Raw genomic sequence first — 24,392 nt, 5'->3', positions numbered from 1 at the left:
GTGCATAACATGGATGAAATTAGTGACTTAGCTATAACTCCAGTTCTCCAACATTGGCATATTTTATATATTCACATGCTTGAATCATTCCCCGTCATCAAGCGGGGAAACCCTGGTATATTAAAATAGCAGAATACAGTGTAAAACATATAAAACATACATTATATAATGTAAAATTGTCACAGGCCTGAAACAACACAGTAAGTTTAGCAACACATCCACCTCATTTGAAAGAACCCAAACTTCAGGCAATGAGGTGTAAGCTTGAACATTTCTACTCCCCCTAGAGGCCACCATAGTTCAAGATTTCAATGCATAAGTATGAAAATAGAATACGGAAAGCCCCCGACTGGGAAGGAGGGAGGGTCGCATGTGAATATATAAAATATTCCAATGGTGGAGAACTGTAGGTACAGGCAAGTAAGTAATTCCTTCTCCAACATTGGATCTTTGATATATTCACATGTTTGAATCAGAATCAAGCAGTACACATTGTGAAATATACCGAAGTGGGAAGCAGGCACACCTTAAAACAAACAGGTTTCTCTGGTCTGCTTATCCCACACTCCTGTGTCAGCTTCTGCGTCCATGTCTAGGCAGCGATGCTTCATAACTGTATACCTGCTCCTCCAGGTGGCTCCACAACAAATGTCTATCAAAGGCACCCCAGCACAGAGTGCTGCCATCAAAACCATGCCCCTAGTGGGGCACTCACTGTTCCCTGAAGAGGTGGACTGGCAGAAAGCAATGCAGACTGAGAGCCAGAGGGCTATACCCTGTTTGGACAGGATTTGACCTTTTCGTGGTTGACCAAACAAAACAAATAACTGTGTGCTGTGTCCTTGGTTTTGTCTATTAAGAATTTATGACATCTGTGCAAGCCCAACAAATGTAACGATCCTTCCACATATGAAGATGTGTTTGGAAAGAAAGACCTATGAATGACAGGTTAATTTAGGTGAAAGTCAGTTGGAACATGGACCCTTGCAGACCGTGGCAGTGCCACACATCAGAGGTGAGCGCTTGCATGAGGCAGTGTGCAAGGAATGTGTGTGGCAAATACATGGTCATTCTGAGAAGCTGCATAAAACTTTCAGGAAGTGTCTGTGACTGAGACAGCTTTAACCTGTTTTTGCCTGCTAAGTTTATGCAGCATCTTTTTGGGTTTTTTCAGCATTTGCCAGATATACAGAAATGCTCAGAATTGGAGCATGTTATGTTGATTTTTTTTTACCCCGTCCCCTCCCTCTTCTTAGAGCTGCGCTTGATGTCAGATAATTTCTTTTTGGATAAGAATCAACCTGGAGGGAACAGGGCAGCTGCATGCCGCCTTATCCTGCAAAACATTGTAGCTTGCAAAATGCTAATGTTATGTTGTTTTCTGTGGGTTGTCTCCTCCCTGTAGCGTTGAATGGACCTGTAGCTGAAAATATAGCCGGTGGGCAACATTTTAGAAAGGGCAGAATGACTTTTCCTATTTGGCGAGACTAATTCACCAGTGACCAGTAAGTGACATGCTTTTTGTAACTTATTTTTATGTTTCCTGCCTATTCATTTAGCATGTATCCGCAGTCGTGTTTCGGGGAAATTAAAAGGGGCAGCGGGCGGGGGGGGGGCGGGGGGGGAGAGTTTATAATAATAGATTTTTTTATTTAAATGTAAAAAAATCAAACTTACCTGCTCCCCTCCCCGCACCGCTCCTCTTGCTCTAGTCGCTGCAGGCAGGCACAGGCTCTCAGCCTGCCCTGCGCCAATCCTGACGCTGCTCAAAGCAGAGTAAGGATTGTCCGGGAGCATCCAGCCAGGGTGCTTCCAGGCAGAATGGGAGCCTGTGCAGACTATGTGTTGCTAGGCTGGAGAGAGCCCTCTTCGCATGTGTGTTTGGCCGGCCCGAGAAGGCTGGCCAAACAGACATGCGCACTGAGGGGAGTGAACAGTGCACTCCCCTCGTCATACCCCATGGCCCTGTGCCTTTAAAAACCAAACGATAATAAACATAGTTTATCATCGTTTGGTTGTTAAAGGTTTGTAGCGGCTGCTGCTGGCTGGGGGGGCGACGCTCCTCTGCCCTAATGGAGGAGCCGCCCCTGCATATCTGTGCAGTTATATCTCTCATAGAAAAAACATTGGCAAAGCCAATAGGTTTTGCCTATGCAAAATTGATTAGCTTTGTCAATGTTTTTTTACATGTTGCACAACAGTTGAGGTGCTGTGGAACATGGCTTAAAGTAAATTAAAAAATGTCATGACATGGTCAAAGCTGGCCATGTCACATAGGGCTTTATTTTTTTTTTTACTTTAAGCCATTTTGTACAGCAGGTCAACTGCTGCCCACCAGGTAAAAAACATTGACAAAGACAATAGATTTTTCATAGGCAAAACCTATTTGGCTTTGCCAATGCTTGTATTATGTTTGATTGAATAAATAAATGTGAAGCATTGCAACAGGAATGGCTTATTCCTTTTTTTTTGCCAACATTGTCCTAGTACTTGCGTTTCTACCCTACTGCTACTTCACACAACGTTGATCCCTGAGATACTTTGAGATGACGGACTGTAGGCAAGGTGTACATTATGGGCCCAGGCCTGGGTGAGCCCCAGAGATCCTGGGTGGAGGAGAAAACAAACTTGTTTTTTCAGATTGATCACCTGAGGTCTGGGGAGTTGTGGCACATTTCTATTCATTAAGTACTGGAATAAGGAAGAATAATCAGAGGAAGGAAGATTACTGGGATGTAATTGGGATGTTAAGTCTTAACATAGAAATGTTTATTCAACGTAGCAGATGCGTTTAAAGTAACTGGGCTCATTACCAGAATGTCCTTCTCTAGAGCAGTAGATTTTTTGGCATGCACATCATCTAGTGCAAAAGATTGAGATGTGGCAGAATCCTGTTGCCTAAAAAAAGAGAAACATATGAAATGTAAATGGACATTTTTTAAATGATTCAACATTTAACAGTACACGTATTGTAATTAGGCATAATGGGCGCCAATGAGAACATGCAGAACCATCACATGGAATTACTACTGGAACTACTGAAATATCTTCAACTTTCAACTAGGTCAAAATATCAACAGGAAACAAAGCAAACTCTCAAACTCCTATCATCATTGCAATATGAGCCCAATTTACCACCACTGGATCATGAGAAGACCAACTGCGAATTATCAACTCACAATTCACTGCCAATTATGTCTAAAATTGTGTAAAAAAAATGCCATCCACATCCTTTCACCGCATCCGACTACATTTTGTGAAGAGGGCTGATGGTTTGAGAGCTGGTTTTTTTTTCTTTAAGTTCCAGGTCTGCTGCACATTACATTGATTTTGACAGGATTGCGCTCAACATAAATGGCAATTAACAGCAACAACAACAACAACAATACCTGAAATACAATGATTACATGACAAAACTGCACTACAGAAAGGAAGCAAACCATGACTCACATAATGATGTCAACCAGCGCACTTCTAAACTGCTCCCGGTCCCTCTTGGGGAGGGAGAGGCTGCTCCGCATCTTTGAAGTTGTTGCTCCAGCTTGTGCCCCATTAACTCTACTGGAAGTAGGGCCACGAATCCCCCCACATTCGGTCTTCCTGGTCTTCTTTGCTTTTGGAGCCGGAAATTCGCCTTCAAAATATGAAAATGAATTTCTGAAATTAGAGTCTATATAATTAATTATATATGAATACATATCAAACTTGTAAGCTTTTCCTTCTTCAGTTGCGTGGGAATTCGGTGAATTTATTTCAAAAGTACATGATGAGTTAGTTATTCAAATACAATGAAACTGTGAGTGCAAACAAATGGAGTAAACCATTTGCCAGCAGGTTTGGTGCATGTTTTTATTTGTGTTAGTCCCAAGAGTCTGCAGACAGTTTTGCAAGGGCAATAACCACCAGATACAACGTGGGATTGTATCATGAAAAGATGCAAAACACCAGTTTCTTGACTTAACAAGGCTAACGATTGAGAAACTGTAGTGGAAATGCACTTTTAACTCTACTGTTAAAATCTTTTGTGTGCTTTCCACGTGCAGATACTTTCCTTTCTTCGAAGCACTAAGCCAAGGAGAATGTTCCACCTAGGCATTGCCCCCCTTCCTTATCTAACATTTGACTTTATACTGATCGTTGTTGGATCAAAGGGAAGAAACCAATACAAAAGACTTCCCCTGGACTTGTTCAAATCCAGTCTTTAGCTATGTAGATACTTAATTATCTTCCTAAGTATAACAGATATAACTTCGATATCAAAAGTAACCACTTATGCTCCAGTCAAAATATGTAGAATCTCATAAATATTTAATAAAATGCACATAAAATAATATTGATATTATTTAATATAATTCATCAGCCATTGGACTAGATACATCATCCAAAAGGTTTAGTCCAAAAATAACATAAAAACAGCTGTATACAATCAAAGTACTAAAAAAAAATATATTGTGTCAATGGAGCATTTTGGTGACTGCTTGACCTTTATCCCACCTTCTTCAGGACCAATAACTGCATTAAAAGCATTAATACTTTCCAGGATTCTTTATCATGTACATTGTATATGTGTACCTTTTATTGGCCTTCACCCATAATAAGATGACGTCTGTTTCTTTCCCAATGAGATTAAAAACTGATCTTTAAGACTTTGTTATTTTAAAACATGCAGCTCAAACTTCACGTGGGTAAACCAACTTCAGCAAGTCTACTATTTCTTTACTGCTCGAGCAAGATCACCTGTATGACAATTCAGATCTCAGCAGACAATACATTGCTCCTTATAGCAGCATTTTCAATTACCTGTCTATTCGGCGCAGTTCACACCGTTTATTATATCTGCTGGTTTACAAACCAACAAAGGTCTTGTAGGCTGCCAATATTTTGCCCCTTGTTTCGCACTGAAGTCAGGATCCCACAGGAACACAAACCATCATGTATATGCGGGCCGTCTCACCGATTCCCCTCTTTGGGGGCATATGGTGATACTGCTAGACATTCAGAGGCAGTTTACCTTGATTTGATCATACCCCATTATTACCTTATTTTCTAGAGGGACTACATTACCCAAGCCCGCAGTGCAAGCTCATCGCGTTAGGGTGTAGCATTAGACGCGCTGACCTTTTTTGCCAATATGCGTGCTGACTTCTACAGCTGCAGCTGCCTCATTGAGTAGCTTGACTATTAGTTCATGAGGGACTTCATCACCCAAGCCCTTTGCTACACTGAACGCTCATCCAGGGAGCATTCAGCATCTTGCAAAAGACGTGCTATCCATTTCCTGGCTTGCGTGCTGACTTCAATTGACTAGAACAGCCTTTACTGCTGTATTTAGGATACCCGGCTCCTCGAGCCTCGCGGTCTGGGATTTCGGACTTCTACTTTCATTGGGGTCACTTCTTTGATGTTGGGACTTGCATTCGTGGATCAATTTGACATTCGCCAGACTATAATTTCACTAATAGTAAGTGTTCTTATACTGTTTTTTGCTTTGTGTGTGTTGGTGTCTCTTGTCTTTTAATTATTTAGTTATTTATCAAACAATACTTAATCTATGTAATGCTGTCCTTTGGTAGGCGTTATTAAACCACAGCCTGTCTTTTGGATGGACTCCATCTTTCAGTGGCTAATTACCGCAACTTCAGATATTTATTAAGATCAGGAACATTAGCTTGTTGAGCTGGGATATTCATGACTCTTCCTTAATTATGATAGTGACTTTTTGATATGTACTGTAGGACCGTTCCTTGGCTTACAAATTTGTCTTTATCATAGGTAAGCCCACACTTGATGGTGGCCTTTTCCAGTTTTCTTTCCCTTATATGCACAATTCTGGGGTATTTATTAGTTTTTACATTATCCTTTCCTTTTTTCTGGTCTAGGTTGCTATCTACTAAATGTCCCTGTGACACACTGTCCTGATGATGGCCCTGGTCAATTTTACCTTTGGGCTGAAATGTCAACTCTCTTTAATACAGGCTGTATAATTCAGTTCAAGTTGTAACTGTACAACTACAAGTGAACTTGTGATTCTTTCATTTGATCATTGGACAATAATTTACCTCAGTCTGTTTCTGCAGCCTGTTATTTTGGATATCATATATTATTTTGTTTCGAATGTACAATAATTCCTTGATCGTTTTAAGTACTGTTTGCTTCAAATTATTGTAGTAATATTTTGTACAATTATCTTTATGTCTATTTAAATAGTTTTTGTTTTTGAAAATTGCTTTTGTGTGTGTGAAGTCGATTTATAAGGGAACATCATTATTTGTATGTGTACATACAAGCTGGCCTACCTAGGGCTGTCTCTTTATTTTTTACTAATATTTGTTTCTCCTGATTAAACCTTTGTCATTGATACAGTATTATTACCCTCGTTCTTAGGGTTATAAGTTCGACCCCGTTTATTGTTCTTGTTAACTTTCCAAAAGTGTCATTTTTAGAAATGCAACTTAAACTCAAACTTTACCATTACAGAGGATTTTAAATTAAAATGCGTTTGAGTCTAAACATCACATCTCTACCTGCTCCCAAACAAAAGTTAGCACTTAGTAAATTTAATGAATTAGCAACCCAATGTGAGTCTATGGAAGAGGTAGGCCTCACAGTAGTGGAAAACAAATTTAGGAGTTTTTCACTAACAATACATGTACAACTTAAACCCAAATGTCGTACTTTTTAAATACAATGCACCATGCCTTTTTGGCCCTTGAGGCCTACCTTGTAAGATGACATAGGTATTTAAAAAAGTTTTAGGCCTGGCAAAAGGCTTATTTTGTCTGGTAGGACTTGCAGACTAAAAACACACTTCAGGCTGCATCGGCAGGTCTGAGATAGGTTTTAAAGTGCTACTTTAGTGGGTGACACAATGAGTGCTGCAAGCACACTTGTCGCATTTAATTTACAGGCCCTGGGTACATGTATTGCCATATAATAGGGGCATTCAAGTACATTTAATGTACCAGCCAGATGTAGGCCAAATTAACCATGCTTAAAGGAAAGAGCACATGCACTTTAGTGCTGATTAGCAGTGGTAAAGTGTGCAGGGTCCTAATGCCAACGACAAATAATTCAGAAAACAGGAGGGGTAAAGGTAAAAGGTTTGGGGGAAGACCACACTAAGGATGACAAGTACAACACTGACTTATGTTTTTTCAGGAAATGTTTGCTTTTTAAATGCCTCATCCTGTCATAAAGACATATTGTTATTCACTAATCTGCCTTGCATGTTCATTGGTTATTGTTTGCTAACATGATAACATGTTGTTGAATGTATGGCTGTATTTACAAATTTAAGACATGGGTGCATATAGCCTTTTTTTACTTCACCTTTGAAGGAACAGTTTAACGTTTTAATGCAGTCTGCTCAGCAAAAGGGTCCTACTCCCAGATTCCATACTGTTGTTGCCCAAAAGGCTTCCTCATTATATGATTTTCTCTCTAGGACAGAGGGAAGCACCAGACTCAAAGTCGCCCATATATTAATAAAGACATCCTCTAACAATAAGTCAGACCAATAGGCTTTACCAAAGTTTGTTTTTAAAAGCTGGCCATTCCCTATTGAATAAGTTACTTACCTTTGGTAACGCATTATCTAGTAGAGACTATCTAGCTGCAGATTCCTTACCTTTGAATTCCCTGGCGTCAGCTCTGAATCTGGAACCTTTTTGCTGAGCAATACCCAGCGCGTGCCGCTGGGTGGCGTCGTTCGGATCCGCGTGCATTGTCCGACACTGCATGGCTTTGAGTTGTGAAAGTGAAGGATATACAGGATGTTTAAAATGAATCCTAACTTGAATGGTTTGATGAAAACTCAAAATAACAAAACAAATAGAAATGATAAATAGAAAAGTCTCAACTTCTAGACCCATACTTCATGAAAAAAGATGAAGGATTTCTGCACAGCAGATAAGAGCTGTTTATGTTAGGATAGAGCAGGATTCACTCAACAGAATTGACGAAGACTAGGGTGCATGTGCAGCATGCCGGAGCACATTATTGCATGCATAAATGTCCACATGCAAAGTGCTGACTCCGCAAGACTTTGCTCACAAACAACAATAAACAAACTTCAATAGAAGTTTGTTTGTTGCATCTTACCTAAATATACCTTGTGCTAGACAAAACCACTATTTTGTACACTCCATGCACATTGTTTCCGTTGTTTGATGGGAAAGCGAATGATTTTGGTCTAATTGGAAAAGACTGTATCCCCCATTCTATACACTCAAAATACATTTCTTACCGGGCGATAGGTCATGAGGTTCATGAAGCTGTTCCTGATCATCATCTTTTTGCTCTCTCAAAAGGAAGGAGGGAGGACTTGTATGCCATTGTGGTTTGGAGCAGACCTGGAATGTGTACAATAATTTCTTATGGTTTAAATTTAATTGGGTTATTATGTTATCTTTAGAAGATAAGTAAAACATATAATTCCACAACCAATCCCAAGGTCACTTTTGGAAAATGAGTTATTGGTAAAGGCAGGTAAGAAGTTACACTAGGCAATAAGCCACTACCCCCCCACTAGGTTCAGTTAGGTCTCAATAAATTAACCCCAGATCAACCCTTGGAAGCTTGGCAAAGAACAACAAGGCTTAACTTAGGAGACAAAGTGTAAAGCATTCAAATATCACAAACCAGTAATTAAATAAAACACAGGAAACAGTTTAAAAATCCAAAACCAATTTATAACAATAGGAAATATTTTTAGTTTTAAAATAACACCAAAACGAATAAAATCAGATAAAGGGAACCGGAGATATGATTTTTTTAAAGAATTAATGCTTTTTAGTGTTTAGAAACTAATCTGGTCGCACCTCAACGGGGGCACAGTCAAAGCTTAAGGCCGATCGTGATGGAGCCCTGCTTGAGTACAGCCCGCGGAAGGCCTCAGTCAAAAATTTATCTTCGGACTTAATCGTTTTCTTGAAGATTTTCTTCAGCTAGACCAAGTCGCCAGTCCAGTCCAACCTCCTGGAACTCTTCCTTGGATACACAACGCAAGGGCCCTCGGTGGATACTTCTACGTTCAGACTGAGATTTTTTTTTAGATGAAAATCCTTCGACCGGGGCAAACCTGAATCTTGATCCGACGTCCTTGGAGCCCTCTTCGAATACTCTGCCTGGGAGGTCCCGGTCAACTTTCTACATTCAGACTTAGTCACTTTTTCAGAGATTTTCTTCATCGGGACGAACCTGCAAGTAAGGCTAGGTTGCGATTGAGGCAAGCCAGCTAGAGTTGCCACAGCAGGTCACTCCCCTTATGGAGCTTTTTTCCAAACATTCTCTAAACTTCTGGATCTTCTCCTAGATGTTCTTTCAAGGTTCTTTTGAGGTTCTTTTGAGGTCCAGAGCTCACCCCAAGGTTCCAGAAGCTCTGAGATGCTCCTTGAGGGTGCAGACTACAACTAACAGAATGCGCCTGGCGCAAGCTCCAAATTTGCCACTAGACAGTGGTCGGCTTCTTCAGGAGTTGTACAGGGGACTCTGGTACAGGTGAAAAATTGCTAACCAAACAGGGAGTCCCTTCTTGAACCAGTTGAAGCCAGGCAAAGTCCCTCTTGTGGTGAAGCCCAAGTATGCAGCTGGTGCAGTCCTCCAGAGTGCAGTGTCCAGGTGGAGGTCAGGGGTCCAGCAGGGCAGTCCTTCTTCTCAAGTAGTTCTTCCTTGTAGGAATCAGATATGTGGGTGCAGGTCTCCCTTGCTCCTGGGTGAAAAACAGGGGGGTCCTGGTTCTCCAATCAAGTGCAGGGTCTACACCCCTGTGATGACCACTTCCTGGGAAGTGTGGCAAAAGTCAATCCCAGGGAGCAACATTCCTCAAAAATCCATCATGGCTGAAACTGATTTTTGGAGGTTACATCTGGCTGAGCCCACCCACTGGTGTGGCTAAAAATCCTAAACACACCCCTCTCCTGCCCTCTTCTAATCTGGGGGCACCTAATTGTCTGGGTTTGTGGGAGGTGCTGGCTTGCTTCAAATGTCCTTCCCTGCCTTTGAAGACCAGTTTGGCAGCCCTCCCCTTTCCTGCTTTTCCATCTGCTGAGGGAAGTACTTCTCCCTCAGGCACATCTCTTTGTGTTCAGCCCAGGCTTCTTCACACCTCAAGGCAGTCTGGCCTTGATGAGGTGCAAGCACTACAGGGCTGAAGTTGGCAACTTTTTAGGTAGAGTTTAAAACTCTTTACCTGAACAAGATATATTAAATCCAACAATTGTAAGTTGTGGAATTATAACAATTAATTTGATACCAAACTTGAGGTATCTGACGCTTATGGAGACTTTATAAATTAAAATAAAGCCTACCAATTCTAGCCTACGGAGGCCATTCAATACAATGAGGGAAAAACTAATTTGGCTGTTTTACCTCACCACGGCTTATAAAACCATTGGTTATAAGGTCCCTACTTATAGTTACATGGCACCCAACCCTAGGGGCACATAGGCAACACCTTAGGGTAAAAATAGGGTAGTTTAAGACTTTGGAAGTACTTTTAATTCCAAAGTCAAATTTGCACCTAACTTTAGTTTAAAAGCAGCCAGCGAGGCAGGCCTGCCTTTGAAATGACACTGGGCTCCTCAGCAGTGCACCTTGCCAATTATAATTAGCCTGTCCATGGTAGGTCCTCCAATTGCCTCAGATCTTGGTGTGTTTCTGCAGGGAGCCCCATAATTGGTAAATCGGTTATTTCCTTTTGGCGCACTAATCCTCTCCCCACTACCAGTTCACCAGAGTGGGGGCTGAAGGGATTTCCATTTGCGGACAATGTCTCTTTTAGCCACTCAATTTCCAACTTGTTGCTATACGCCGCCTAGCCGGCACTAGCATGAGATCAAAGAACTGTCAATTTTATTATTTGTAGGTCACAGTATCAGACACAATAGACATACTTCTGGTCTCAGGAGGCCTTTTCTACTGGTTACAATATCAAAACTGCACCCCACTTACTCAACATGCGCTTGTCATGTGATAGAAACCTGCTCCACTGTTTCACAAGTGGGGGACAGAGCACTAAAGTTAGGGTAAATTTTCTCTATCAAAGCCCTTGGTAAAGGGTACCATATTCAATCGAAATATCAGGAGAGAGGGACACCCCAGCTGTGTACACCTCAAAAGGGAGCATGATTCTGACATATTCTACCTGGGCACACCCTTGTCAATGCCTCAGTATACAAGCAAGGACATCCCTATCATTATACTGTTGTCAAAGCCCAACTGTCTTATTACAGTAAATGTATACCTCCTGCTAATGTAATTGAAGATATTTTTAGATCTCATGTTAATACTGTGTATTGGGGAAACAGGTTTGGAACAGCCTTCTAGACATAGAATAGTAATTAAATATTGTTAAGTGATGTGCTACACCCTGCAACAAACCCACTCTGGTCAGGGTGAACAACTGATGACAAATGAACAATTTATTGGTTTGTTATGATCCTGCTAGGAATTTTATAATCAATGTTCAACATAGACTTTGCACTAAAGTATTTTCGATACAAGCGATCATTCCATTTGGGACAGAGAGACAATTGGCGTGTCCTCAGTCCAGCAAGGTAGTGTTCTTTTTTCTATAGCAACTGTTTACACATCAATCTAGGATCTAATAGGTCCAATATGTTGTAGAAAGTTCTAGTGTTATCCCATTAATACCTAGTCTTACCTCTGGCCAATCCAGACATTGTGTTTAACACCTCTTGGGTGGTTACTGGAGTTTCCAGAACTTCCACTTGTACCAGGACAATATGGAGTCCAGCCTCACTCTTTTGATACAGTCATTCAATGACATCTGGTAATGCTGTGTTTTCCCTATACAAATCAGTATAGTAATTAAGTAATCCAAGCCTCCTCCTCTCGCAGGTCTACAGCTCTGATTGCACCACATTCGGGGTCTCCCTTCTGCTCAGACAAAGTGATCCACCTCCCTCTTTACGGACTGAATCATACCTGCAGGAGGTTCAGCCAAAGTGAGTAAGCACTGCCTCCAAGTAGGGCCAGTGCACCCATTCAAACTCTTTCTCAGTGTCTATGGCTAAGAGCATTATCTCCTGCCTGGAGCGTTTGGCCTTATCTAGCTGGTGGATGTTTGGTAATGCTGCTTCATTGTCGGTGTAGTACAAAGCCTGCCTGATCTGGATCGATTAAATCTGGCATATGAGGTCTTAATCCGGTTGCCAGGATGCTAGTGAATAACTTAATATTCACTTTGAGAAGAGCTATGCATTGGGTGGTATAAACACTGTTTTTTGTCCTTCCCTGGTTTGGGAATAACAACAATGGAGGCATCCAGCATCGGGGTGGTACCATATCCGGGCCCGCTATAGAGTTTAAGAGCTTGGTAAAAATTGGAACGAGTGTGGAGCAGCAGGTTTTAAAGAAGAGAGTCTGGAAGCTATCCATTCCCAGCAATATGAGGGGTTTCTGGTGGGCAATGGCGGAGATGACCTCCTCTATCTGGATCGGGCAATCTAGGGCATCAGCCTACTATGGTGGTAGTCGCGAAATGTGTGTCCTAAGGTATAAGTCTGGTCCCTTCGGCATCAGAGTCTGCTCTGAATAGAGTTCCTCATAAAAGACCTGGAAGGCAGACACTAGTGGACCATCCCCTTTGATGTCAGTACCATCCATGGCTAGTAGGAAGTCTACTCCAGCGGCCTGTCAGTGAGTTCTCAGTCTGTTGGCTAAATCCCCTTGCACCTATCTCCCCCCACATAGAAGGAGTGTCAGAGCTGAAGCAATGCATATTAGGCCTTATAGGTCAAGTCCTGCTAGTTATGGGTGTGCTGCTTCTAGTTGCCGCTAAACTCTTGGGGCTTGTGTGTGCTTGTGTATGCATTCAAATTCCTGCACCAGTGTGTGTAAATGATCTCTCTTGTTGCGGAAGAGTTTGAGGTCTGCATCTTGATACAGTGATCAGTTTCCCCTAGATGACTGCCTTTAGGTCTCCCAGAGAATGGTGATTGAAGTGTCATCTGCATCATTAATAGCTAGAAAGTCTGTAATTGCTTGGGTAACCTTCTTCACCACCTCAGGCCTGTGAAGCAAGGTTTCCCACATTCTCCAGGTCCACAAGAGGTGTCATATAGCGGGAGGGCTAGGTGAAGGGATACTATGGATAATCGGATAGAGATCACAGCTCAATCTCTGCTGCTGCAACTAAGGTCTTAACTTCTCTTGTCCCTAGAAAGTGGTCAGGTGCTAATATGTTTTATGGGCATGTGAGGAGATTGTGTAAGCCTGAGTCTGGAGGTGCTGGTCTCTCAAATCCATTTCCTGTAGCTATTGGGCTCCCTCCTGTGATGGGGCCGCAGTGTGACCGTAGCGATGTGCTAGTCGAGCACCATTCTGTCCTGGGTGGACAATACGTCCACTACACCTCAGCGTAGAAATCGTTTTTGTTGATCATTATGGGTGTATAGCGAACCCAGTGTAAATGTGTAGTCTCCAACACTCATGTTGTAGGTCGGAAGCCTGCCTCTAATTTCTACCAGGTTAGTGCCCACTTTACCTCAGAAGAGCGGGAAACCAATATGGCCACCCCTGCCATTTAGAAGGGGTGGTTGAGAAGAATGTTGCTGAAAGGCCTTGACTAGATGGGTCTTCTGCAGGAGACACAAGTCTGCCCCATCTGTTCTAGATGAGATAGGATGACTCAACATTTGGTTGGATTGTTGAGCCCCTTCACATTGAGAGTGATAACCTCTAAACTACTGCGTGTATAGTGAGGGAGAGGAAACGCTAATTTACAGCTATCCAGGATGAGAACTCACCCTCTCTCCATTGGACACTGCGCCGACTCTGGTGGATCCTGTGTATACAAGCAAGAGTTTGGAATGTATTGCAATTTCGTGTGTTTCTCCCCCAAAGAAGCACAAAAACAATAAACAGTAACAAAAACATTAATTCTCTAAACCGGAGGCTCAGCAGGTGTCAGAAATGTCCCACTGGGGATTTGAGTTTATGGGTCCATAGGGTGTCTCAAGCCCTCCCTTCAGGCCTCCTTGCCCCCACACCAGCCAATATTGCTGATTATAATCTGGGAGCTCACATTGTGCTCATGTTGCCTCTGTTTTATCTGGTTCATCGGACAGTGTCTCCAGCACTGCTTGCCGTTCTGGGTCTTGTCACAGTCCTTAGGTGAGGCCTTAACTCCCTGCAACCTAAGCATTTTCGAGCTTTTTTTTCTTAAGGGCTGGCCCGTTGGCTTCTCTCAGGGGACTCCTCAATGTTCAGCACCCAGCACGCCTCCATTAGGGATTGAAGCTGGTGAAGCTTGCCTTCAAGTGTAAAATTATCCAGAAGGGATGGCCCCAGGAGTACCGAATGTCTTTTTTCCTCAGCCTATGTGGAAGTCTAGTCATTTTTGCAGTGAGAGCCAACAGATCCTGGCAAAGCATCAATATGTGTCCTTTGCAATGCAAGAGCTGGCAGTCTCTAGCTTTGGGGAGGATATGTTCTTTGAGCTGAAAATCATGAATGCATACCAGTATGTCAGCTGGACGGTTGTCCTTCAGTCTCTGGAGGCCCACTCTGCCCACCATGTCAAGCTGTATCTCCCTGTCCAGTGGCAATTCCAGGATTTGAAGGAAAAAGTCCCTGACACATGCTTCCACATCTGCACCCTCTGCATTGGTTGGTCGCACCCCAGCTCTCTCTCCTGTGACTTTGTCACCCTCACTTGCAGGCTTCACTGAGGGATTGAACTCAACTGTCATATACCTCCACTCTGCTTCACTCAGGGTGGTCCCTTGTGGCCCAGCAGGCCTCCCAGTCGTGCACTTGATGTTACCCTCTGATAGCCCTCTCACCTCTCAGTCTGTGGACAGTCTACACCGCTACAGCCAGGACTCCTTCAGTGACTTGTGGGTGCACCCAGGCAAACACGGCAGGGCCCCACTGAGGCACAGTTCTCAGACAACACCTGCGACCTGTGGCTTGTCGCAGTGCTGCAGCTGTAACTATGACCATGGGGCTTCTGTACTGCCTCCTGCTGATGTAGACCTGACTATACTGCACATTACTCAGGGGTCGCTCACAGCACGGACTCACTGGTGATCACAGTCCAAGGGTGGGCACTTCTGCTGGCCGCCACTCTCTGGCCCCCACCATAGGGGGCAGTGAACATTAATGTGCCCTAGGCAGGAGTTTGCTGCTCATTTGTTAGGCCCCCTATGCCGCTTCCCTGGGAACAAAGTTTGTGGTTCCAGGGTTGGCTGCTTCAGGGGGTCGGATTGGCACACAGATCCGCTCCATCTGTGTGTGTGTCACTGCGGTTTCCATCACAAAGGCTATAGGGATCTCCGCTGTGTGTGCATTTCCCAAGTTGTGCACTCATGAGCGCAAGCGCCAATGTCAGGTGGCACTTACTGTGTCTGTGCTGCCAGGGAGTGGGAGAAGCCTTTGAGGAGGCCTCTCCTGTAACTGTAAGTCGGCACATTCAGCTTCTAAGCACCTCTGTTGCCATTTGCCTTATCCTGCCTTCAGCGTCATTATGGCAGCCATTTCAGTCCAAGCCATTTCCGCTTGAGGCACCCGGCAGTGTTGGTGACTCATCCTTTTAATCCTGCTGAGGGTATAACTACGTAGTGGTGCTGCTTTCATCTACTGCATAGATCGGGCCAACTGGATCAGGGCGGCTTCACATTCGCCACGTTCGCTCACCACCATTTTGCTGCTCCTAGTACAGCTCAAACCACGGACCCTGTGAGTCTGGATGTCAGTGTGGGAGGCCAAATTCCTTATGTGGCGGTGTCCCCCAATGTCTGCTAGGCCCCAGAACCGATTTGGGCACCATGGGACTCTCATTGTGTGATAGGTAAGGCAGGTGGGTGGGGTGGCTTGAACAGCGGCGGTGACAGAGGGATGAGGAAGTGAGTCCTATGAATCTGCCCTGTTGCCACACTTGAATTGTTTAGTTTAAATGGGTAAAAATCACATGACTAAAAATTCAAGAAGAAATCCGTTGCATTATGATGTAATGTGTTCTAATGGAATGTGGTTGGTGGCGAAGGGAATGTGCGACGGTTGAGGAGAGGAGCAAGGGCAGAGGCAAGTGTTGCCGGTAACTCCTCTTCATTGTGCAGATAAGTAAAGTCTACATATGTTTTATAAGATACCTGTCAGGAGTATGTTCTTTCACTGGTGACGAGGATGGCCAGTGAGGAGGAGTGCGACCAGTTTGATAGTGACACCGAAGTGTAGTATTGCAGCGGCTGTTGGCAGTGTATCCTGTGCAGCAGAGTTGTGACAAAGGTGACAGTGAATGAAGCTCCTTGAGTCCAGGTGCTTCCAGGCGGGAGTGTCCTGATTTGGCATGGTGTAGTGCAAACTTTAATTGCGGCATGAAACGCATTTCGGCCTGTGTGCATGCTCGTCTCATGAATAGTAGCCAGCGCGAGTTGCATCTCGTGGACACCACGCCACCTTGCGTCACGCGGAGCAGCACGTCTCATTGCGTTGCTTAGCAACGTTACGCCTGGATTTCAACGAAGCTATGGGGCTACAGGAGAGGCACGTCTAGACGCGTTACTTAGCAATGTTGTGCCTGGCGCAATAAAAGACAAAAAATTAAATGCATTATGGAAATTGGCATCTACATGCAGTTATAAAGTATTTGAGGATGAAGTACTGCGTGGCCAACTGGTACAGACAATTGCTGACAAAAGCACACAAGAAAAGTTACTGGACACAGAAAATTTGACTTTGATGAAGGCCATAGACAAAAGGGAAGAAGTTACTGAAGAAGGATTGAAGGAAAAGACAGCGAGTGCTACAGGAAAAGTGGAGAATATGGAAAATAACTCTATTAATAGCAAATGAAACATTATGGTGCCGAATGGAAACTAGGTGGATCAAAAGGGGTACACGAGTTACAAATGTGGGTTAAAAAGTAATTTGGCAACAGATCCTAAGTGTCCTGCTGTGTGACAAACATGTAGAATGTGCAAAGTCAAAGGTCATTTTGCTAGAGTTTGCAAAGGAAAGGGAGGAAATTTCACAAAAAAGAAAGGGGGGGTCAATTCATATGGTAGATGAAAACAATTGGAGGAAAAGTAAATTTTGTAAGTCAGGTGCTTGGTACATGTTAAGCTGGTAGCAAGCCTGTAGAACTGTTGGGCTACATAGAGGGTACACTGGAGTTCCAGGGCAAGGAAACATTATCCAAAGTGTATATTGCAAAGGATGGATCATGTCTATTGGGATGGCCTCAACAAAGGGACCTGATGATAAGATTAGATCCCCATCATCCTGACCAAGTGTCGGGGGCAATGTCTAACATGAATGTGGTGTGTGAAGGAGAATGGTGAGACAAATTTCCTGAGGTTTTCAAACGTGATTTAGGTTTGCTCAGAGGTTTTACCCACAAGATAATTCTGAAGGATGTGGCTCATCCTGCAGTACATAAAGCATGTACCACTGTGCCAGTAATATTGAGGGAATCCTTGAAAAAGGAACTGGATAAGATGTGTAAGGCAGACGTCATTGAAGAGATTGAGGTGTTGGAATGGTTAGCTCCAGTGGTGCTGGCTAAAAAACCTAATGGTGAGATGAGAATGTGTGCGGACAAGCAAGACCTAAACAAAGCTATCTGGGTGGCTAGACATCCATTACCCAAAATTGGGAAGATACTGACAGCAATCATGGGAACAAAAATATCTTCCACTTTGGACTTGTCATCAGCTTTCCATCAGATAGCTTTGCATCCAGAATCTAGGCATCTTTCATCCTTTATCACTCCTGAAGGGGCATTCAAACTCATACGTATGCCTTTGGGCCTGGCATCAGCCTCGGCGGTGTTCCAGAGGGCTATGCATCAATTGTTTAAGAGGTTGTCCAACTTGACATATGTTCAAGATGAGATACTGATCTTTGCTGAGAACAAGCAGAGACATGGTGAACTGTTTTCTGAAGTATTAGGGATCCTACGACAAAGTGGTTTAACCATAACATTTAATAAGTGTAGAATTGGTGTCAAAAGGTTGGAGTATTTAGGACACTGGTTAGATGAAAACGGTGTATTGCCCAAACACAAATTTGTAAAAGCTATTGAGGATGAACATTATCGTTGGACAAAGAACAGTTGAGGTCCTTTCTGTGACTGGCCGAATATTACTTACAGTTCATTCCCAATTTTGCAGACAAAACTGAGTCTATGCATAAATTGATGATGAAAAATGAGAAGTTTGAATTAAGTGATAAATTGTAATCTAGAGTTTAGAAATCTCAAGAGGGAAATTACATCAGCCCCTGCACTTGATCCGTTTGACACACGAAACAGAAACATAATTTGTACTGATGCCAGTACCATAGGTTTAGGTGCAGTGCTATTACAACTGAGGCAAGATAATGAGGTCACCATTGTATACGCCTTGAGGTCACTTAAGGATGCTGAGCTCATGTACTCCACCATCGACAAGGAGGTGTTAGCATGTTGGTGGGTTGTGTGTCATTTTAAAAAATTGTGTGGGGAACAGAATTTTTGATTTGTATTGATCACTGCTTCTTGGTTGATGTGCTTACCAATAAGGGTAAGCGCATCAACCATCCAGAATTTTTTGCTTTGGGTTTTGAGAATGATGGAATATTCGTATACAATGGAGCACATGTCCAGTAAAAAAAGAAAAAAAAAAAAAAAGTGCCTGACTGTTTGTCGAGGTTACCTACAGACAATCCATGAGATGGTGAGGAGAGTGAAGATGGGAGTTGGCTGCAAGCATAAACACTGTTACGGAGGGGCATACCACTCACGAGGAATGGGTGCTAGCTGTGAAGAATGATGGGACTTTACAGGAAGTATCGAAGTACATGACAGTGGGGTGGCCAGCTAGGGAGAATGTATCTGAGAGTGCTGGATCTTTCAGGCATGCGAGTAGTGAAATGTCAGAGGAAAGTGGTATAGTGTTCAGAGGTGAATCGTTGGTGGAGCCGAAAGCATTGGGAACACATATTTTGGTGTTGGCACATGAAGGTCATGGTGGCTTGAGTGCAATCAAGTGTAGAGTGAGGGCAGAGTACTGGAGGCCAGGATTGGACAAGGATGCGGAAAGGATAGTGAGAGAGTGTTTAGCGTGTGCATAAAGTGATAAGTCTCCGAGAACAGTGAAGTTTGGTCCTGTTGAAGTAGATAAGATGGATGCTCCATGGAAAAAGATTGGTTTAGACATTTGTGGGCCAGTTAACACTCTAGGTTCAAATTGCAAATATGCCATGGATATCATTGATTTATATTTGCGGTGGCCGGAGGTCAAGCTTGTGAATCAAGTAACCACTTGTGATATTATCACATTTTTGGAAGAGCTGTGGGAAAAAGAGAAAGTTCCAGACGTTTTGGTAAAAGATAATGGAGTTCAATTTGTATCTCAAGCTATGAAAGACTTCCTGCACAAGTATGGGGTACAGCATATCAGATCATCAGTTTATTACCCCCAGAATAACAGTCTGGTGGAAAGATGGATCAGAACACTTAAGGAAAGTGTACAACTCGCTTTGTGTCAGGGTGGACAATGGAGAGAGGCTGAGAGGAAATTGATATCGGCCTATCGCACCACGCCCAACAGTGTCACCTGGAAGATACCATTTATTGTCATGAGAAAAAGGAAAATTTGCAACATGCTGGTGAAGGGCGTGATGAAGGATGACAGTGAGAGTAATATGAAATATGAGGGAAGTCTTGAAAAACGTTTTGGAGTAGGTGATTGGGTACCTGTGAGAAAGAGTAGGAAGGAGTGTAAAAGTGATGCCTGATTTTCTAAACTCTTACAAGTCAAGAAAGTAAATCGTCATAGTGGTTACTTGATGATGGAAACATAGGGAATAATAAGAAAGTGGTGAAACTACCTGATTGCTTGTTGGAGGAAAGAAACATTGGAAATGACAAGGCGACTCAGAGCTTTCATGAACGTAGGAAAATAAGGCAAGAAAGAGATCGCCGCCCGCCTCGGTGGTATCACGATTTTGGTATGAAGTAATTAAGAGGCAGCTCAGAGAGGTGCACTTGCAATCACCACTAGCTTGTGGTAATGAGTAAATGCCTTCTCATTGTTCATGCTCGTTGTCAGTTACATTATATATCTTATGGTGTTTTATTCTGTATCACATTTGACTAGGAATGTATATGTTATATGCCTTTTAACTTATGTTATGTCCAAATTTGGCTGCAAGTGTTTTGGGGAAGGAGATGTGTTGCACTATTATGTTATGTGTTCTATTGGAATGTGGTGGGTGGCGAACGTAATATGCAACAGTTGAGGAGGGGAGCAAGGCAGTGGCAGGTGTTGCCGATAACTCCTCTTCATTGGTATTGACATGCTTTATTACTTTTTGATGTTATTATGCATTTATCAGGCCATATTATTTTTAACCTTTTTAGTGCTATACATACAACTGCACACTAGTACAAACATTACTGGTGGGCTTACAACAAGTAAAATATTGCTTGGGGAGGTATATTATTATGAATGAGAACTCTTCCAAAATCTAGAATTTTGTAAGATGAGAAATAGCCTTTGATTTGAACAATAGCTTGTATTTCCAAATCCTATGACACCAAAGGCTTGTAAGCTCCTTAGGGGCTTCGTGCTCATTCTACTAGAGGAAAAGCAATATTGGGCCACTATCAATGATGTCTCTACTGCAGACATTTTCATGAATGATGAGGACACACTCAGATGATTGGCTCTAAATTCTTTTAAAGTGACAGTGCGCTTTTCTAAGGGCTTTATCTGGTACTACCTGCTGGTGGCCCCACTTACTAAAGGCTGAAGAGGGAAAAAAAGTCTCATCTGATAAATCGGACACACTACCCTCTCTGTACCTATAGAGATCCGTGTTGTGATCTTCATTTTAATCTTTTGACACAATTTTGGATCCGAATGAACTAAGGAGGTTCTACATCCTCTGATGCTCACACCTATCTTAGAAGCGTTATCTTAACTTATAAACAATGCACACCTGGTACTGATGTAATTTTCGTCAGCCCCGAGAGAGTGGTAACGTATCCCTGCAAAACAAGTGCTGGCTGGCTTCAATTTACGATATTGCATCATAAAACGGTGAACATTATTGCACACATTATTTTCAAAACAATTTCCTGGATACAAAGTAAAGTATGTTTTGTTTTATTGGATTGAAACCAATTAGGAAAAGAATGTAGTAAAATATACTAGGAAGAACTGTTTTTTTCACGAGGAGAATGATAAACGCGGGGACAATCCTTTGTTTTTATATCTGAAATTGTTTATGTGATACTCGTATTGATATGCGTTTTTGTAAAATCAACGTGTTGACTTTTTATGTATAAATATATAATGTATGCAATTCGAATTTAAGTATGGGTTGAAAATATGCACACCCAAAACCATATACTTTGCTGTATATTATTGAATTGGATTAAGACCTCAAAAGCGACTTTAATTTTGGACGTTTTGTGTTTAAATCTATTCATCTAATAAAGTGTTATTTAACCTCTGGGTATTTTAGCTAGTGATTACACGAATTGAAACACTGGGATCATTTGCCACATTGGGCTCTCTACCTTATAGTTTTGCAGCAGGAGTCATAATACATTGTTTATTGATGGTCAACCAACCCCTTTGCTAACCCAGCAGATTCGGTAACTGAAATGGAAGTCAGTGACTGTAGCTATTATTTAATAAGTAATAGAGACATCTCCAATTACAGACCAGTTACCTTATCACAAATAAATACATATTGCTGTGACATGCTGTGGGGAAACCGTGAGTAATTGGTTATTACCTCCGGCAACTGTGGTAAAAATCTCACTGTGGATTTTGGCAACTTTCCTTTGGAAGGTTTCTTAGGCTAAAAGGAAGAAAGAAAACTGTTAACATCGCTCGTGAACATAAATACGTCACAGATCATACACTAATAGCTTGCACAATTTTTTATTTTATTTATTTATTGAGAACAGCTGCCACCTTAAGGACTTCTGCTGCCGACACAAAGCAATACCAGTTTTTATCGACAATGAGAATAAACAGAACTTCAGTCTGCAGCGAAAATTCCCCAGAAATCCCATTTTACGTACTTTCGCCCTGTGCGCTTCTATTGCTGCAGTAGATAATTGACCATTTGTAGATGTTACACTACATACCTTCAGAAGGGTGTTATAAAAATTATTGTCCAAAGAATGTGACTATCCAGCACACAATTGTAAAGATAGACCTTTCTATCACCTACAGTGCCACGCAGTCATGCTATCTTAATAAAAGTGGAAAAGGAATTTTCGTGTTTCTTCAAAATAGTTTCCAGTGGTGACTTGACCGCCTTTAATCTTTCAAACATAGAATTCCACTTTTAACAGGAAATGATAAGACAGAGGGACAGATAGGATACGCTTCCATATGAATACATTCTTTTAAGAACGCTTTGCCCAACCAGCCATTGTTACCAGGGTAAGAACACACATTTATGGTCGTGGATGCTTGTTGAAGGTGTGAACAAAAGCATATGCCGGCATGAGAAGAGGAACAGAGCGGGCATTGGGGAAGAGAAACATTCCCGAATTTCAGGAACTTTCTATCATACTGCGTGAGTAAGCTGAAACCTCTTTATTTCTCTTCAGGCACTTGCGTAAACAATCAACCATTCTTTTAAAATGATTTATTTAACCATTTGCAGACATTTTAACACATTTAGGGATCTCCATAGTTTCCTGCGTGGATGACAGCTAGTATTCTCACTCGCCCCAGACATGGCCCCCCAGCCCCAACCCTGGACGCATGTCTGGTGCTGGCAACCAGCTTGATGAACAAGTTGTGCCTTAAACTAAACCAGTGCTTAATTTGTAAAAGTATAGGTGCAAGGGCCCTCATCAGGAAGCCACTGCAGCTTGAACCACCCGTTGCCCCTACGCATGCTGCCAATGACAGTACCAAAATAACTACTAACCACCACTCCTACAAGTGTAATAATTCAGACTATTCCAGGCCCCTAAAGCTATAACAATGGCTTGGGTGGCAGGTATTATTCATTATTAACGTATAATGAATTAATACATAACCTTTGTGGTGCCTATCTCTAAATTAGACAAACACACCACTATGTAGCAGACTGTCAGAAGTGCGGTGCTGGCAATTAAGTGCCAGTGCCGAGCACCAGAAACCACATGCTCAAATTAAGCACTGAGCTGAATGGAACTAAAACTGAACTGCTGATCCTAGGGAACAACCCAAACCCACGATGGGCCCAGGGTTGGCTGGAACACCTATGTCCGTCCCCTGCCCTCAGTACTGTTATAAAATGTTTGAGGGTACAGCTGAATAAGACTCTTTTGATGAAAACCCAGGCCACCAAACTTTCAGCCAGCTGTTCCGGAATCCTTCGTATGTTACGCAAAATACTTCACCTGCTCCCCACACATCAAGGAGGCTGTAGTCCAGGCATTGATCCTCTCCCGCCTGGACTACAGCAACTCGCTGTACTTGGGTGCACCAAAGGCAGTTATCTGAAAATCAGAGGTCATGAAAAATGCTGCAACACATACTTTGCTAGGGATCTCCAGACATCCTACAACCAGACAACATCTGGCAGACCTCTGCAGGCTCCCAATTGCCTAAAGAATCAAATCAAGGCCTTGTGCACTGCACACAGAGCCCTTCGCATGCAAGGACCTCCCATATCTCGCCTGCTTGTCGCCCTCTATGTGCCCAATAGGGTCCTAAGATCCACCAACGCATATTGGGCCACTGTTCCCCCTATTAGAAGAGCTAGAAGTGGGGGAGAGTCTTTCAGCTTCAATGTTGCCAAACTTTGGAATTCCCTCCCTGGCCTTGCAGCCAACTTACAATGAGCTGTGCTTCTGAAAACTTCTCAAGACATGGATATTTAAGAACTAATCCAGACTTCGTAACCTTTGCGGTCCGTATCACAGTATAACTCAACCAGCAATGGGATGCCTACAAGTAACCACGCGCTCTGCAAATGCATCTAGTATATTACTAGAATAGATATTATTATGCAGTTCTAATAGTAAATATTGCTAGTAGAAGGTATACATAGTGTCCACATTAACCTTCTCTCATTTACACATATAGATAGTTTCTGTTATGTGTGGCACGGGCAACACATGAATTGATTAAGAGGGCACAGTGACATTAAAAAGTGACGAGGGAATCAAAAGAAGCATAAGGGGAGATGCAAAGTTGTCAGAGTTTCATAGTTGCATTTTATCATCAGCTCATAATAAGATCAATGAAGATAAGAAAAACATCCTGTACTTTTGACGTAATAGAAGGTAAGACCATATGAACAAGTTACTTACCTTCAGTAAAGCTTTTTCTGGTGGATACACTAGCTACCTGTGGATTCCTCACCTTATGAATTCTCCCAATGTGCCAGCATTCGACGGAAACGTTTTCTTCCCAGCTCTCTAC

The 24,392-nt window shown here is 42.6% G+C and overlaps 1 protein-coding gene across 2 annotated transcripts in view; it reads right to left on the bottom strand.

The window, feature by feature from the left end:
• The window catches only part of DNAH7 (dynein axonemal heavy chain 7), a 1,158,398-nt gene that overhangs the window by 1,087,165 nt on the left and 46,841 nt on the right, over positions 1-24,392 (bottom strand). The window contains exons 3-7 of one of the 2 annotated variants that reach the window (XM_069225862.1): positions 21,754-21,819; positions 8,246-8,351; positions 7,628-7,741; positions 3,451-3,634; positions 2,814-2,898 (exon numbers count right to left, since the gene is read on the bottom strand). In XM_069225862.1, coding sequence (XP_069081963.1) covers positions 2,814-2,898; positions 3,451-3,634; positions 7,628-7,741; positions 8,246-8,351; positions 21,754-21,819 — 555 coding nt within the window. The remainder of the gene's footprint in view (positions 1-2,813; positions 2,899-3,450; positions 3,635-7,627; positions 7,742-8,245; positions 8,352-21,753; positions 21,820-24,392) is intronic. The other variant, XM_069225863.1, reaches the window with a different exon arrangement.

This window comes from Pleurodeles waltl, chromosome 3_1 (assembly GCF_031143425.1).
Source record: "Pleurodeles waltl isolate 20211129_DDA chromosome 3_1, aPleWal1.hap1.20221129, whole genome shotgun sequence".
Taxonomy (NCBI): domain Eukaryota; kingdom Metazoa; phylum Chordata; class Amphibia; order Caudata; family Salamandridae; genus Pleurodeles; species Pleurodeles waltl.
Note: the sequence above shows the minus strand (reverse complement) of the source record. Positions and strands in the feature narration are given on the sequence as shown.